This window comes from Rhineura floridana, chromosome 8 (assembly GCF_030035675.1).
Source record: "Rhineura floridana isolate rRhiFlo1 chromosome 8, rRhiFlo1.hap2, whole genome shotgun sequence".
NCBI lineage: Eukaryota > Metazoa > Chordata > Lepidosauria > Squamata > Rhineuridae > Rhineura > Rhineura floridana.
The window spans coordinates 75,311,395-75,325,978 of NC_084487.1; the positions used below are offsets into that span (position 1 = coordinate 75,311,395).

General features: G+C 37.7%; 1 protein-coding gene across 6 annotated transcripts in view; it reads right to left on the minus strand.

The window, feature by feature from the left end:
• Positions 1-14,584, minus strand: part of MSRB3 (methionine sulfoxide reductase B3) — a 124,363-nt gene that overhangs the window by 54,518 nt on the left and 55,261 nt on the right. For all 6 annotated transcript variants that reach the window (XM_061639817.1, XM_061639823.1, XM_061639820.1 and 3 more), the window contains 2 exons: positions 10,848-10,956; positions 9,084-9,161 (listed from right to left, as the gene is read on the minus strand). In XM_061639817.1, the coding sequence (XP_061495801.1) occupies positions 9,084-9,161; positions 10,848-10,956 (187 nt within the window). The remainder of the gene's footprint in view (positions 1-9,083; positions 9,162-10,847; positions 10,957-14,584) is intronic.

The following is a 14,584-nucleotide window of genomic DNA, read 5'->3' on the forward strand; positions in this document are numbered from 1 at the left end:
ACTCCAGTGTTGGAAAGGCCAAAACCTCCCTAGGTAAATAGTTCCACTGTCATACCGCTCTAACAGTTAAGATGTTTTGCCTGATGTTCAGTTCAAATCTGGCTTTCTGTAACTTGAGCCCATTATTCCACATCCTGCACTCTGGGATGATCGAGAAGAGATCCTGGCCCTCCTCTGTGTGACAACCTTTCAGGTACTTGAACAGTGCTATCATATCTCCCCTTAGTCTTCTCTTTTTGAAGCTACACATGCCCAGTTCTTTCAGTCTCTCCTCATAGGACTTTGTTTCCAGTCACTGATCATCCTCATTACCCTGCTCTGAACCTGTTCTAGTTCATCTGCATCTTTCTTAAAGTGTGGTGTCCAGAACTGGATGGAGTACTCAAGATGAGGCCTAACAAACATCGATCGACGACTCCTTTGCCTGTTACAAATACTTCATACCAACACGTTTCTTAGGGTTAGGTTAGGTGCAAATGGTTTGCTTTCTGATGCGGTCCCAACAAAGAGAGGAGTACGCCAGGGTTGCCTCCTGGCCCCGTTCCTCTTCAATTTTTATATTAATAATACTGTCAATGAACTTACTGGCCCTGCCTTTTTCCCGCCTTCGATTTTAGATTCAAAGCTCTTGGTGCTGCTTTATGCTGACGATTTAGCCCTGATTTCCATCATGCAAATAGGCATGAGGAGGCTATTAAGAAGCTTGGGCGCCTTCTGTATGAAGGAACACTTAGAAATAAACTACTCCAAGACTAAAGTGGTAGTCTTTGGCAGGAAAATTAAGTCACATATGGAAATTAAATGAAAAACTTATACAACAACAACGCACCTTTAAGTATTTAGGTCTTACCTTTACTTCCACCCTCTCATGGAAACCACAAGCTGAGTTTTCCAAATTGAGGGCCTCCCATTCCATTCATTTGCTACTGTGCTTTTTTAAATTCAAGGGAGGCAGTTTGGTACCACCCGTACTGGAAATGTTCCAAAGGAAAATAATACCTATGTTGCTTTATGGTGCAGAGATCTGGGGCTATACCAATATGAACACATCAGAGAAAGTTCAAAATGCTTTCCTTCGCACGGTATTGGCAACCCCAAAAGGCATGCCTGTCTCTCTCTTGAGGTTAGAGACAGGTTTGTATCCGTTAGAAGCTTTGGCTCATGCAGCTCTGGCCTTTTTTTGGCTAAGACTAGTCTCCATGGATGACTCTCGGTTACCAAAAAAATGCCTGCTTGAACAACTACAAAACCCCTTGCAAAATAATTGGCTAAACAGGACTAAATCGACCCTGGCTTTCTATGGGATAAGTATAGAGTCCCCCCCTTCCCATGTTTCCACTCGTGCTAAATTGTTATTGAAGGACAGAATATTTCTCTACTCTAAAAGATGGGATCTTCATGCTTCTACGCAGTCGTCTTTTTCTTATTGGTTCCCCATGTATAAATCTTCTTTTATTATGGAACCATATTTTTTCTTCCTAGATGCGCCATGGCTGAGGAGAGCCTTTACTGCTTTATGCTTCCAAACAATGCCCACAGCACTCCTCACAGGGAGATATGATAACATCCCTATTTACCTCCGCTGCTGTATATGTAACTCAGGCGAAGTGGAGGATATTGTCCACTATTTGTTGAACTGCCCTCTTTACAAAGATTTGAGGGCTGAGTTCTTTGCCCCATCACCCATCTGATTGATAACAGGCCTACTTTGGAACAAGTCTGTGTCCTTTTAGCGGGCACGGATATTTTTATAACTAGACAAGTGGCAAACTTCGCTTTTGCAGCTGGGAAAATTAGAGCCAAGTTTCAAAAGAATGTAGGGTCCTGAACAGTGGTTGTTAGTGTACAAATGTTTCATTTGGTCGGTCTCCACCTCTTCATACCTGTTTTAGTATCCTTGATTGTACAGGACTGTATGAATATTGGTTTTTAGTGTAAAATTTTAATCCTTTTAATCCCTTTCATATTTATTATTAATATTTGTATTCTATTTTGTTATTTGTATTTGTATATCATTGAGGCGGCCTTTGGTCATGAGCAATAAAGTATTACCTTATCTACTTTGCTTTAATTTGGATTCCTGCGCCGAGCAGGGAGTTGGATGCGATGGCCTTATAGGCCCCTTCCAGCTCTACTATTCTATAATCCTAGATGCCAGAAAAAGCCTTCAATATTTTAGAATGGGAAATTTATAGCTTGGATCAAGTTAATATACTCCAGCCCAAATCCCTATGTTTCAGTCAATGGGACAAGCTCACGACCATTCAGATTGAACACAGGCACCAGACAAGGATGCTCTTTATCTCCTTTGTTATTTGTGCTCTTTATCAAACCCTGTGCATTAGCTATCAGTTCTGAGGGAACCATCAATGAGGTTATAATAGGGAGACAGGATAATCATTATGGAGATCACATGACATTATTTGTAAAAAATCCTGAAAAAACATTTGGGAATATGTTAAATCTAATTAATGGATTCAGCATGGTATTGGGCTATAGTATTAATGTAACCAAGTAATGCATTAATAAGCATGACATTAATATTAATGAACATTAATAAGCAGATTAAGGATCAAATAATGACCCATTACAAATTACCTTAGAAAAACTCTGCAATAAGAAACATAGGCATATATATAATGCAAGATTTTGGAAAGATAGTTAAATACAGTCATGATAAATTAATGACAGGCTAAATCGAATTAGATCATTGGGCTCACATGAACATCTCGTGGATAGGTAAAATGGCAGCAGTGAAAATGATATTATTTCCAAAAATGCAATTGTTTTTCTTAAATCTTCCACTAGGAGTAGACTCAAAATCATTATCTCCTGGCAAAAGTTATTAATGAAGTATATCTGGGAAAGAAAACAACCTAGATTGTCTGTTTAACAAACACAATTAAAACTAGGGGATTGGCCTTCCCCTCTATTATTAGATATTATGAGACAGCCATGTTAACAAATTTAGCATCATGGTGTCATCCAGACAGGCTAACCATGTTAGAGCAAATCAATGTATCAACAGAGTTTTTTTAAAAAAACACTCGACAGTATTGTTCACAATTTGATAAGGACATTATTAAAACAAATAGTTGCACCAAAATTATGTTGATGGTCTGGAGTAAACATAAACACAACCGAGTCCACGACTTTCACCCCTCACAGCACTTTCTTATAATGAAAAAATACAAGGTGGGAATTTCCTAGGAAAGATTAATTTAATTTACAGAAATGACATGATCTTATAGAAGTATGGAAGCTATTCAAAGAAGGTATGATTAAAATGTATTCTAAGATCATCAATGAAATGGGACAAGCACGACCACCATTTTATCAAGGAATATAGCTTATACTTTAAGTCACAAGTGATGGATATCCACAGGAATTGATAGAATTTGAGACTTTTAAAAGGGAAATACTACAAAATCCCTAAGTTATCTTGAATATAGTTTTAACAATCAATACCTATCAAAACTGCTGGGAGAGAGATCTGGGACAGGAAATCTCATCAGATCAATGGAAATAGTTATGGCAGAATATCCCCAGCAAACTAATGTGAGCATCAAGGAAAGCTTTTATATGTTCCTGTTCCACTGATATTTAACACTGCTGTGTCTCAGCCATATTTATAGTACCATTAGTAACTTATGCTAGAGATGAAAAGTGACTAATGTTGGGATGCATCATATTTTGGGGGCATTTCCCAAGATTTAGACATTAGTCAATACAATACAGCAGGCACCTTCTGTTTTCACATTTAAATGCCTGCTGAAAACCTTTATGTTCCACCAGGCTTATGCAGGCAATTAAGATCTCTTTTTGCAATAGCTTTTTATTGTATTTTTAATGTTTTTATTGTACAGTTGTTGTTTTAACTTGAAAACTGCTTTGATGTTTTTAAACGAAATAGCAGTATACAAATATATTTATTAATATATAAATAAACAAGTGAAATTTAATAATCACAATGTACAGACTGCTGGTGAACCCTTTAATTACATTATTTGGTTACGTTAAAGGTATAGTGTTAGCAGCAGGTAGACTATTAGTTCAACATTCACTAATTGCTGTCAGAATAGTTAGTTGTCATAAATGGAAAAAAATGAGAACACCAACTTTGGAAGAATGGATTATTAAGATATCAGATACTGTTTGCATGCTCATGCTGACTTTTGCGCTATGTTGACCTCAGGTGCACTTTTCATTATGTAATTTACACATAAGTAGACCTATAAGGATGTCCTTTCTAGGACATTGTCACAAACTGTCACTCACACAATGTCTCAAAAATTTAGCCAGCTACTACTTGGTTTTCCTTCTGGAAACAAAAAACTACTTGGTCCAAATATACCCCAGCAGATCCAGGGGCAAATGTCTGCCTCAGGTGTACTTTTATTGTGTAATTTATACATGAGTAGACCTACAGGGGTGTCCTTCTAGGACAGTGTCACAAACTATCACCTGCACAACATCCCCAAATTTTAGCCAGTTACTGTTTTCCTTCTGGAAACAAAAAATCACTGGGGTCCAAACATACTCCAGCAAAAAGCACTTGAGGCAAATTGTGTTGTTTACTCAATATGCATAGGGAAAGGGCTAGCTCAGAAAAAACTTACTTCCTTTGTATAACTGTTTTTTGGCTCAAGGCACTTTTATATTGTCAAGCATACTTGTGCTGACAATACAGGAAAAAATGGTCTCTGTGGGATAAAGTTACCCCACCCTTCCACTGGAATCTCATTGGGGTACAAATATATCCCAAAGACAGTTAGTGTGATTTTTTTTGCCAAGTTTGCAGGAAGCAATATGGTAAGAGTCAAAGAAGGGAGACAATCTGATAATCTTTTTGTGGAGAAATAGAGAGTTTTCATTATTTATTGGTATAATGAGGTACAAGATAATGCAGACCCATAAACATCACTAGGACCTTTATAATGTCTGCATGCCCTGTCCAATTATGTAACAGAAGTTTAACATTAGTTTTTACACTTGGTTATTTGTTTTAGGTATACATACATGTATATCAGATTGTTAGTTCAATTAATTAATAATAATCTTAACCACAGATGTTCAGACAAAGTATTTTGGAGGTCTGCTCATTTCAGCCACTATAGAGCTATCTTCATCTTCTGTTACAAAGATTTCTTAATCTGCATACATGAACCATTCACTGAATCTTTTCTTTACTGATAGTCACCTCTTTCTGAGTGCATTTTCTGTCTTTGTACCCAGCAAGCTATTTTACAATTCCATAAATGATATCTTGAGCCTCCCCCTGTTAAAAATTGTGCACATCCCCAAATCAGCAGTGTCCAGAGAGAATCATATTTATGTATTTAAAACATTTATATCCCACCTTTCCACTGATAAGCCTTCAAGGTGGCTTAGAGACATTAAAATAATTCAAAACAAAATCCAAGAAAAAATCTAATTTTTAATTAAAATCCCATTAAAATAAAACAGACTGTACACCATCTGTAGCATATGCAAGGCAGAACACATTTTCACATGGAGCCTGAAAAATGGTAAGGGTGGTGCCAACGAATATTTCTGGGCACCACGCCAGTCATCACTCCCCTTACCTCTGAAGGTAGGACCATCTAGAGCAAGGCCTAAGAACATGATGTTAAGGAATATGCAGGTTCATATGGCTGTGCACAAATTTAACATTATTTTTTTTCAAGCTATAAGTCTGCCTCCACTGTAAGCCCAGTAATCACAAAAGATGGATATTTGTAAGGGCAATGAAGAGACAGATGCCTCAATTGGATGAAAGTGGGTCACAACGTTATTAAAAACATAAATGTGAAATCTTGCAAAATTGCAGACGAACTAGACCAGTGATTAGGAAATCCACAGATGGCCCTGTAACCTGGCATGACGGTCTTGCTGATTAACCCCAGGGGCCAGCTCAGCACTGATCTGGCAAGCCTTCCCTCTTTAGTACAAGGGAGGACTCAGCCAGACAGCTGCTGCCTGGACACTGCCATTTAGCTGACACCTCCCAGGACACTAAAGCAATGCTTGACTCTCCTAGCTATCCTAATATTTCTTACCTAAATCTACTGAAAGGACAGAATATGGAGAAACCGATTGGTTCCCAATAGGAAAGGGTGTGAGACAGAGGTGTATTTTATCACCCTATTTGTTTAACCTATATGCAGAACATATCATATGGAAAGCAGGATTGGACCAAGATGAAGGAGGTGTGAAAATTGGAGGGAGAAATATCAATAATTTAAGATATGCAGACGATACCATACTAATAGCAGAAACCAGTAATGATTTGAAACAAATGCTGATGAAAGTTAAAGAGGAAAGCACAAAGCAGGACTATAGCTGAATGTCAAAAAGACGAAAGTAATGATTTATATAACTTTAAAGCTGACAGTGAGGACATTGAACTTGTCAAGGATTATCAATACCTCGGCACAGTCATTAACCAAAATGGAGACAATAGTCAAGAAATCAAGAAGTCAAGAAGGCTGGGACTGGGGAGTGCAGCTATGAGAGAACTAGAAAAGGTCCTCAAATGCAAAGATGTATCACTGAACACGAAAGTCAGGATCATTCAGACCATGGTATTCCCAATCTCTATGTATGGATGTGAAAGTTGGACAGTGAGAAAAGCGGATAAGAGAAAAATCAACTCATTTGAAATGTGATGTTGGAGGAGAGCTTTGCGCATACCATGGACTGTGAAAAAGACAAATAATTGGGTGTTAGAACAAATTAAACCAGAATGGTCACTAGAAGCTAAAATGATGAAACTGAGGTTATCATACTTTGGACACATCATGAGAAGACAGGATTCACTAGAAAAGACCATAATGCTGGGAAAAACAGAATGGAGTAGAAAAAGAGGAAGGCCAAACAAGAGGTGGATCAATTGCATCAAGGAAGCCACAGACCTGAACTTACAAGATCTGAACAGGGTGGTTCATGACAGATGCTTTTGGAGGTCACTGATTCATAGGGTTGCTATAAGTCGTAATTGACTTGAAGGCACATAACAACAACATATCTTGATGTTATATTCCCTCTATCTTACATCTAACTGGCTCTTCCTCCACCATCAGTCCAGCTGCTAAGCTGTGACAAAACAAAAGTCAAATTAACTAAATTGGAAATCAACCATACCTCATTGCCCTGACGAAGGGGAAAAACATGTCCTGCACTGACTAATCAAATGAAGCACACAAGAAACCCCCCACTACTTAATCCTTAGGTCATGGATGGTTTACAAAGCCAGCTTCTGCCTTTTTCTGCCCAAACAGGCAGGGACATGTCACCTGCTCTGCTGACCTGATCCACTCTGCAGGCACTCCTTAGGCCCTGGAAATTTACCTCACTGAGCAAGATTCACAGCTTGGACAAAGGGCCCTTACTTCAAGCAAGTTACTATAAAACACGAAGAATTAATTAGAAAAAAACTACTAAGGAATGTAAGAGACACACCTAACATAACAGTGGCTACCTGCAGGAAGATTACAGGGAAAGCCACTGGATGGAACTAGTATCATAATCTCCTTGCTAACATCTTTTTTCTGCAGATGATCAGATGTGGGGAAATTTTCTAAGCAATATAAACCTGAGTATATATTGGTGGAAAAGCTGGATCTGAGCAAGAATTTTAATGCTATGATACATTTCATCATGGAAAAGACGTAGGGGAACAAAGACCTTGTAGTTTTTCAAGTTGCTGGTATGAGCACATTAAATGAAGAGGGATATTGGGTTTCACTGGTTTCTTACCAATAAAGATAGAATTCTATTTTAAATGTGTACCAAAAATCCTCAGGTCTTTCATTTGCAAAGCAAAATTCATGTGTTCCTTAACCTTACATGTCACATGGTAATGAAGCAGCATAAATAAGATCTGTTAAAAGGTGACGTTTGTTAATCTTTGTGTTGAAGAACCATTCTCCCCTTTCCTGGAAAAATAATTGCCTCACATGTTATGATTACATAGCTAAAGACAACAATGATGCAAAGAAGAAAAAATTATCAGACGGCAGCTAACAGAAACATGGATTTTAGGGGATGCGAAGGAAACCAAACACTGTTACCGCAATTTTACAATTATGATTGTTCTTCTAGGATTTCAGTGGGTATATTGGTGACCCTGACTTTGTGTGGAGAAATGTGTTGAATGCTAGACCCTGAACTTAAATTTTCAGTTTTGCTTCTTGCTCATGATGGTAAGGAGTGGGAGAACTACTGGACTGATGCTATCATCCTTTACTTTCTGCTCCCAAATGCTCAGTATCTTTGTTTCCATTATTGTGCATCCACACTGCTGCCAATATATGAATCCTGATTCAATATGAATTTAAGGAGCACCTTCTTTGCAATGGCTACATTTTACTTTTGATGTAGTTCTTGAGATACCCTGGTCAACAAGGAGTTCAATTATACCCAGCCAAGCTCAAGGTTCTGGTTTTGATGTAGAAAGCTCTATGCACCTTGGGACCAGGATACCTGAAAGATTGTCTTACCCCTTATACCCCCAGTCAATTGCTGAGCTCTGCAGGTGAGGGTCTCCTTCAGATACCATCTTATCAGGAGGTCTGTTCCACATGGACCTTTAGTGTTGGAATTCCCTCCCCTTAAATATTAGACAGACACCATCTCTGCTATCTTTTCAATGCCTACTGAAGAACTTCCTCTTTCAACAAGCCTTTTAAATAGAGCTCTTATCCCAATCCGCGTCTGTTTGAATTGGTTTTTAAGATGTTTTTAAAGCTGTTTTTTAAAAACAAAGATGTTTTTAAGATGTTGAGTTTTAATATGTTTTAGAGCACTGTTAGTGTTTTTGTTTGCTGTCCTGGGCTCCTTCTGGAAGGAAGTGTGGGATATAAATTTAATAATAAATAAATAAATAAAATTAAACTGCTTCTGTTTAAAGCAGCCTTCCACAATGCTTTCCAGATGATTTGGACTACAACTCCCATCAGCCCTAGGCAGCACAATATGAGGTATGAGATTATTTTTACCTTAACATTCGTCTAGATAGGACATATGCAACACTCAAAAAACAAAAGCCACCATTATTTTATAACTGCATTTAATCTACTCACTTGAACAAAGGAGTTCCACAAACAACACACTTGTATATTCCATGAGCTTTGTGATGTGTGTATTCTCCTTCAAAGGCACTGGAACAAAATAGCAATAAAGCACTTTTTAACAGAGAACTTTGATTGCGTTAATACTGAAATGTTCATGTGCAACTACTTATATTCAAAATAACCAGCACTTCATAATTTTATTAATCATTGTTCTTTATTCAAAATATGAAAAATAAAAAACATACATATTAAAATCTAAACAGCAACACAAATGTCTCCTGCATATGAAAATAATCTTTTGTTCAAATGTCAAAGCACAGAATTGCTTTCAAGTAACTAGATGTTTTCAATCCAGCCTTTTTTTTTTTTGCACCTGAACATAAAGGCAATTTTGAAATACATTTCAATCCTAAGCATCTTATCAATATCTCTATACCTTAGTTCTTAGTGCTGATCTCTTAATTAAACTGTACATAAAGCAGTAGTGCAAGATCCTTGTGGGAGATAGGACAGGACTACCAAAAGAATTAAACTGAAAAGGAGAAGAAAAAAACTGGACTGTCATTTCAAGCTGTGTGAGCGATACATTTTTATATGAAAAGGAACATTACTGCTTTAAGGGAATATTTTTCTAAGTTAACATCCTTAAAGGCTAGGAGGTCATTCATCTAATACAATTCAGCTGTGCTACTCCAACAAAAAGTCTATGTGCTCTGCAGCTTGTTTTTATTATCTTTTCACCCTTTTTATGGGGGTCCATTTTTTTAAATATAAACAGGGTTTTTTAAAATGACCTAAATTCTGGTAGTTTGTGTGCACTAAATTGCTTTGCTAATCTTGTACACAACAGTAAATGACTTGCCTGAAAGGTCTCCCGAGCTGGAGAAAGCACCACCACCAGTTTGTTGCAGGGATACAAACAGCTTAATGCCAATGATCCCAATTCATCAAGTCTAGTAAAAAGCACACTCTGAAAGGAAGAGTGTTGCCCATTAAATACGACCCCAAATGTGGAATGAGGTATGAAAAAAAGATGGCATCTTCAATGCTACTGGACCAGAAGCAGTCTAAGGCCAGATTTTAGATTCCATGGTAGAAATAAAGGCACCAATATAGTTAGACTGGGTCAAAGTGCTTACTCTTCATGTTAAAATCAGTCAAGAGAAATGATATTCACTGTTAAGAGTCTTGGGAATTATCTCTTTTGTCTTTTTTCCACCCTTCTCAAGGATTTAGGGCTTGCTTTCAAAGTCTAAAGCCATGTGAGGGCATTTATTGAAAATATTTGACATTCTAGCCGCAAATGAGCCAATAAATACTTTCCCCACATGTGCTTCAAAAAAGAAAGTGGAGTGGAAAGAAAAGGAATGAAATTATGCTACTTTCTTACTTTCCCTGACCTGCAGCCAAATTGTCAATATTTACAATGGCCACCTTCAGAATTTCAGCCTTATTTCCCTTATGGTTCTGCTTAGAATGGTGTCTCCCCAAAAAACACAAAGAGACTTTCGGCTGCCTATACTTATATTTTGTATTAAACTGAAAATTGACCCCAAAGAGAAGCTAAGAGACAGGATAACACACATTTTATATTTGTAAAATGACTGTGACCTTTGCCCTCCCTGCTACAAATTCCTGTCTGGTATAATTTGTATAGGTTTGTAAACATGTGCAAAATGCCTCAAAATTGTTAGATGAGGAGAAAACAGCAGTAGACTGAAGGAGGAATGACCTCTATTTCTTATTGACCACATTGCTCTCATCATGCCTTACCTTTCAGTCCCTTTTTCCTGAGTAACATGGTACTGCAAGGGTGTCAGCCGCTTCTGCAGTTCCTGCTGGGAAAATACCACCTTACAGTTCTTTTTATCCCTACATGACCCTGCAAAGGGAGATGATACAGGAGAACTCTTTTTAGTTTAAATTGTAAATAACTGCTTTGACTGTTGCCCAAAGCGCAGCTTCTGCATTCACTTTTCCAGTGACCAGATCAGATTCTAATAGAGTGCCACAGCTGGTTGTTTCTTCAAATCCAACTTTTAAAGAAGTCTGCTGCTCACAAGGCAGGCTGACTCCACTGGAACAGCAATAATGTGACACAGCCAAAGCCTTCTCTATGCAGAAAAATCACAACCATTCATTCACAAGAAGGTGACATCCTGAGATGAAACATAACAATTTACCAGTAAATATGCCTAGGAGTGCAGCCTTCTTATTTAAAAGATATTGCAGATATAAAGGTAATGGGCATATGATGTTTAACCACAGTTCAGTGTAACCTGAAAATCTTTTAATTGGTTAATGTTAATTTAGAAACAATTGCTCCTTTGTTAAAATTTTACCTTGCATCAAAAAGTATAGCTGCCAATAATGCCATCAACTATAGTATTCTTGTGAAGACCATTGTGCTGTGATACAGCAGAGGATTTTTTCCCACCTCCTCCTCCCAGTATTTCCTGAGGCATCAGGAAATGCTTTCAATTTTCAAAATAGTAGTGACTTTGGCCAAAGACTGTGGTGCCACAGGAACATGTGAGAGGGTGTCACCAGAGCACTCTTTGGTGAGACTTCAGGAGACACCTGGAGCAGGGAGGTCTGTTTAACAAGGATGAGAATATGCCTTTTTCTATTATGCCTTGCTATAATATTTTGAACCAGATAACAAGTCCTCAACACCAGCTGTTTAGATTTGTTTTCTGAAAAGTCAACAACTTTAAAGAATTAACGACTACTGTAAAGATAAATGATTTTTATTGAAACCTGTGTCTGAATCTGTTTGTGATATAAACTGCTCTTCATTTTTCCTGGGACAATTTGATTTTTTTTAAAAAAGCTCTAAAAGTACACAGTTGTTAAGGGCCTCTAACTCCTATCATTAATGCATTCCAGCACTTTAGTTGAAAGCTGTAATTTGCATTTTAGATATAAGTGAATGATATTTTAAAGGATTGACTGCTACTGCTGCTAAGAAGCAGATAAATCTTATTGCATTATCAATTTGATTTTGGTAAAATCTGTTGCAAGCCAAAATACTTTATCTGGAGGTTGCTAATTGACTAATGTCCCTTGTGTCTTAGGAGCATCCAAACAGCATTGGAAATTGGGTTTTTCACAAAAATCTGACCACAAACAGGACCTATATGGATCTTGAGGTCACCAACCGAATATGGAAAATGTGGATTTTGTGGTTAGGTACAGACGGGCCCAGAGAGAGAGAGAGAGAGATGGAGGGCAGGGAGAAGTGACCAGAGGGAGTGGCACCCACAGCACTCATTCAAAAATCCAAATGTGCCCATGGGACTAAAAGGGTTGGTAATCCCTCCTGTAAATCCTCTTCAAGCTAATTACTTGACAACAAAAGTGAAAAGAGGGGAGTAATAATTTTCCACTAATAAAAACATCCCTCTCCATGCTAACAGCAGTTTTTCATTTACTAATATTAACAATACTTAATAGGGATTCTTTTTGTCTTTATAATAGTTGTTCCTGCATTGTTAGATGCAAAAATCTTAAATAAATAAATCAGTTCATATAAAACTCAAACAAGAGCTTCTAACATTTGTGACAACAATATTTTTCAGCCAATGTACTGATATAAAGTATCTTTGTCTTTTTAAGTAGCAGATTATACTTTCTAATACTATAGAGAGAGCCAACAATCAATTAGCACCCATGCTAGTTTATGCAACAATAATTCACAGATTAATACAATAATTATAAGTGCAAGAGTTCTTTAACTCAGCAGTAGGTAACACTTATCAAGCATCCACAGCTGTGGGCTTTTTTGGTCTAAATTGCTTTAGCATTGGCCACTCCCCTAAGTCCACCCTTTTTCAGTGATTGGTCCATAATGGTCGTTGCTTTTCTTGCACTTTTTCTGAAAAGCTCAGAAACATATATCTTTTTTTTAAAATTCCCACACATGTGCAGGTTTGTGGATGTGCTGTTGGGTGAGAAGAAGATAAGGGGCTTGGCATATGACGGAACGTCCATGAACTGGCTATTGCAGAAAAGTCCACGACATTGCATCCGAGCCCACAGACGTTAATGTGATTATCAGTTTAGGAAAGCATATTATTTTTTCGGTGGTATTTCTAATGCAAATTTGTGAACACAAAAATCTGTACTAGCTTGCAATGTCATATGGACAACAGTGAATTCATGAGGACAGCTCAGGAGCTTCACAGATGTCAGAGGAGAGACCTGAAGGATGTTATTGGGTTCACGAATGCCACGCTGATGACCCCCAACTTACAGAATATTATATTATCGTTGCTACAGGAGAAAAACTACTTTAAACGATTCTAGGATTGCCGAAGTGAAAAATGAATCATTGTCACAGAGAACAATTTGAAACAGAGTCACAAAACAGGTCAGTAAGGACGATGGGAGGATTAGTTAAGGAAAAATGGGAAACAATGAACAAGCATACAGAGATGAGGATGAGATTTTTTTTAATACAATAAAAAGCAGAAGGAGGCAAATTCTTGTCCTTCTTGAAAGAATTATTTGTATCCTTAGCTGGGACAGATTTGATGGGTCACCTGAAATAGGTTCCAGTTACAAAACACTATCAAGATATGCAAACAAGTTCCTGAAATAGTTTTTAGTGCAAGAGGAGAACAAATAAAGAGCATCTTTAGAAAAATTGTATTAGTAATGTAAAGGGATCCAAATACTGGCATCAGTAGATTTATTAAAGACTTAGGAAAAATTTGAAAGATTTAATTATCTTTACATACATATTTAAAGCTAAAGTGCATTGAATAAATGGAGGAAAATTGCTTGAGTATGCCTGAAATACAAAGATAAGTGGATACTGGATAATCTACAGAGTTAAACGAAGAAATTAGTTAAAGAACTAGAACAAGAAAATTCACTAATAGGCAAAAAACATTGCGGTTTAAGAATGAACCTATAGCCAACAGATATTTCTATCAAACTTTTTTAAACAGGGAATTGGGCAGCTATAGTGAATGCACCAGGGGAGCAGGAGACCTGACCTCCTCTCTGAGATATTGGACTGCCCTACAAAGTTGTCAAAATGCAAACATAATAGGGGTTGGTCTTTCACAGTCCAATCCACTTCCTGTGTAGCTTGGAAGAATTTGGTAACGTGTCTCTGAGCATATGGTGATTTATATTTACTCCCATGCAATCATGATTAGGATAGGTAAAACTGACCGGGGGGGAGGGATGGCTGGAGTGGGCAGGGAAGGAGGAAGAGGGGAGGGGAGGAGGGAGAGGAGAGGGGAACGAGGAGAAAGGCAGGTCTGATCATTTGCATGCTTATTGATTTCAATGGGATTTACTCCTGTGTAATCATTGTTACGATAGGTAAAACTGACCATGGAGAGGGGAAGGGGCAAGAGGGAGGGGTTAGGAGGGAGGAGAAGAAAGGGTGGGTTTGATCAGTTGCATACTTTTTGAGTTCAATGGGATTTATTTCTGTGCAATCATGTTTGAACATGGAAATGAACTGCCTTCAAGTCGATCCCGACGTATGGTGA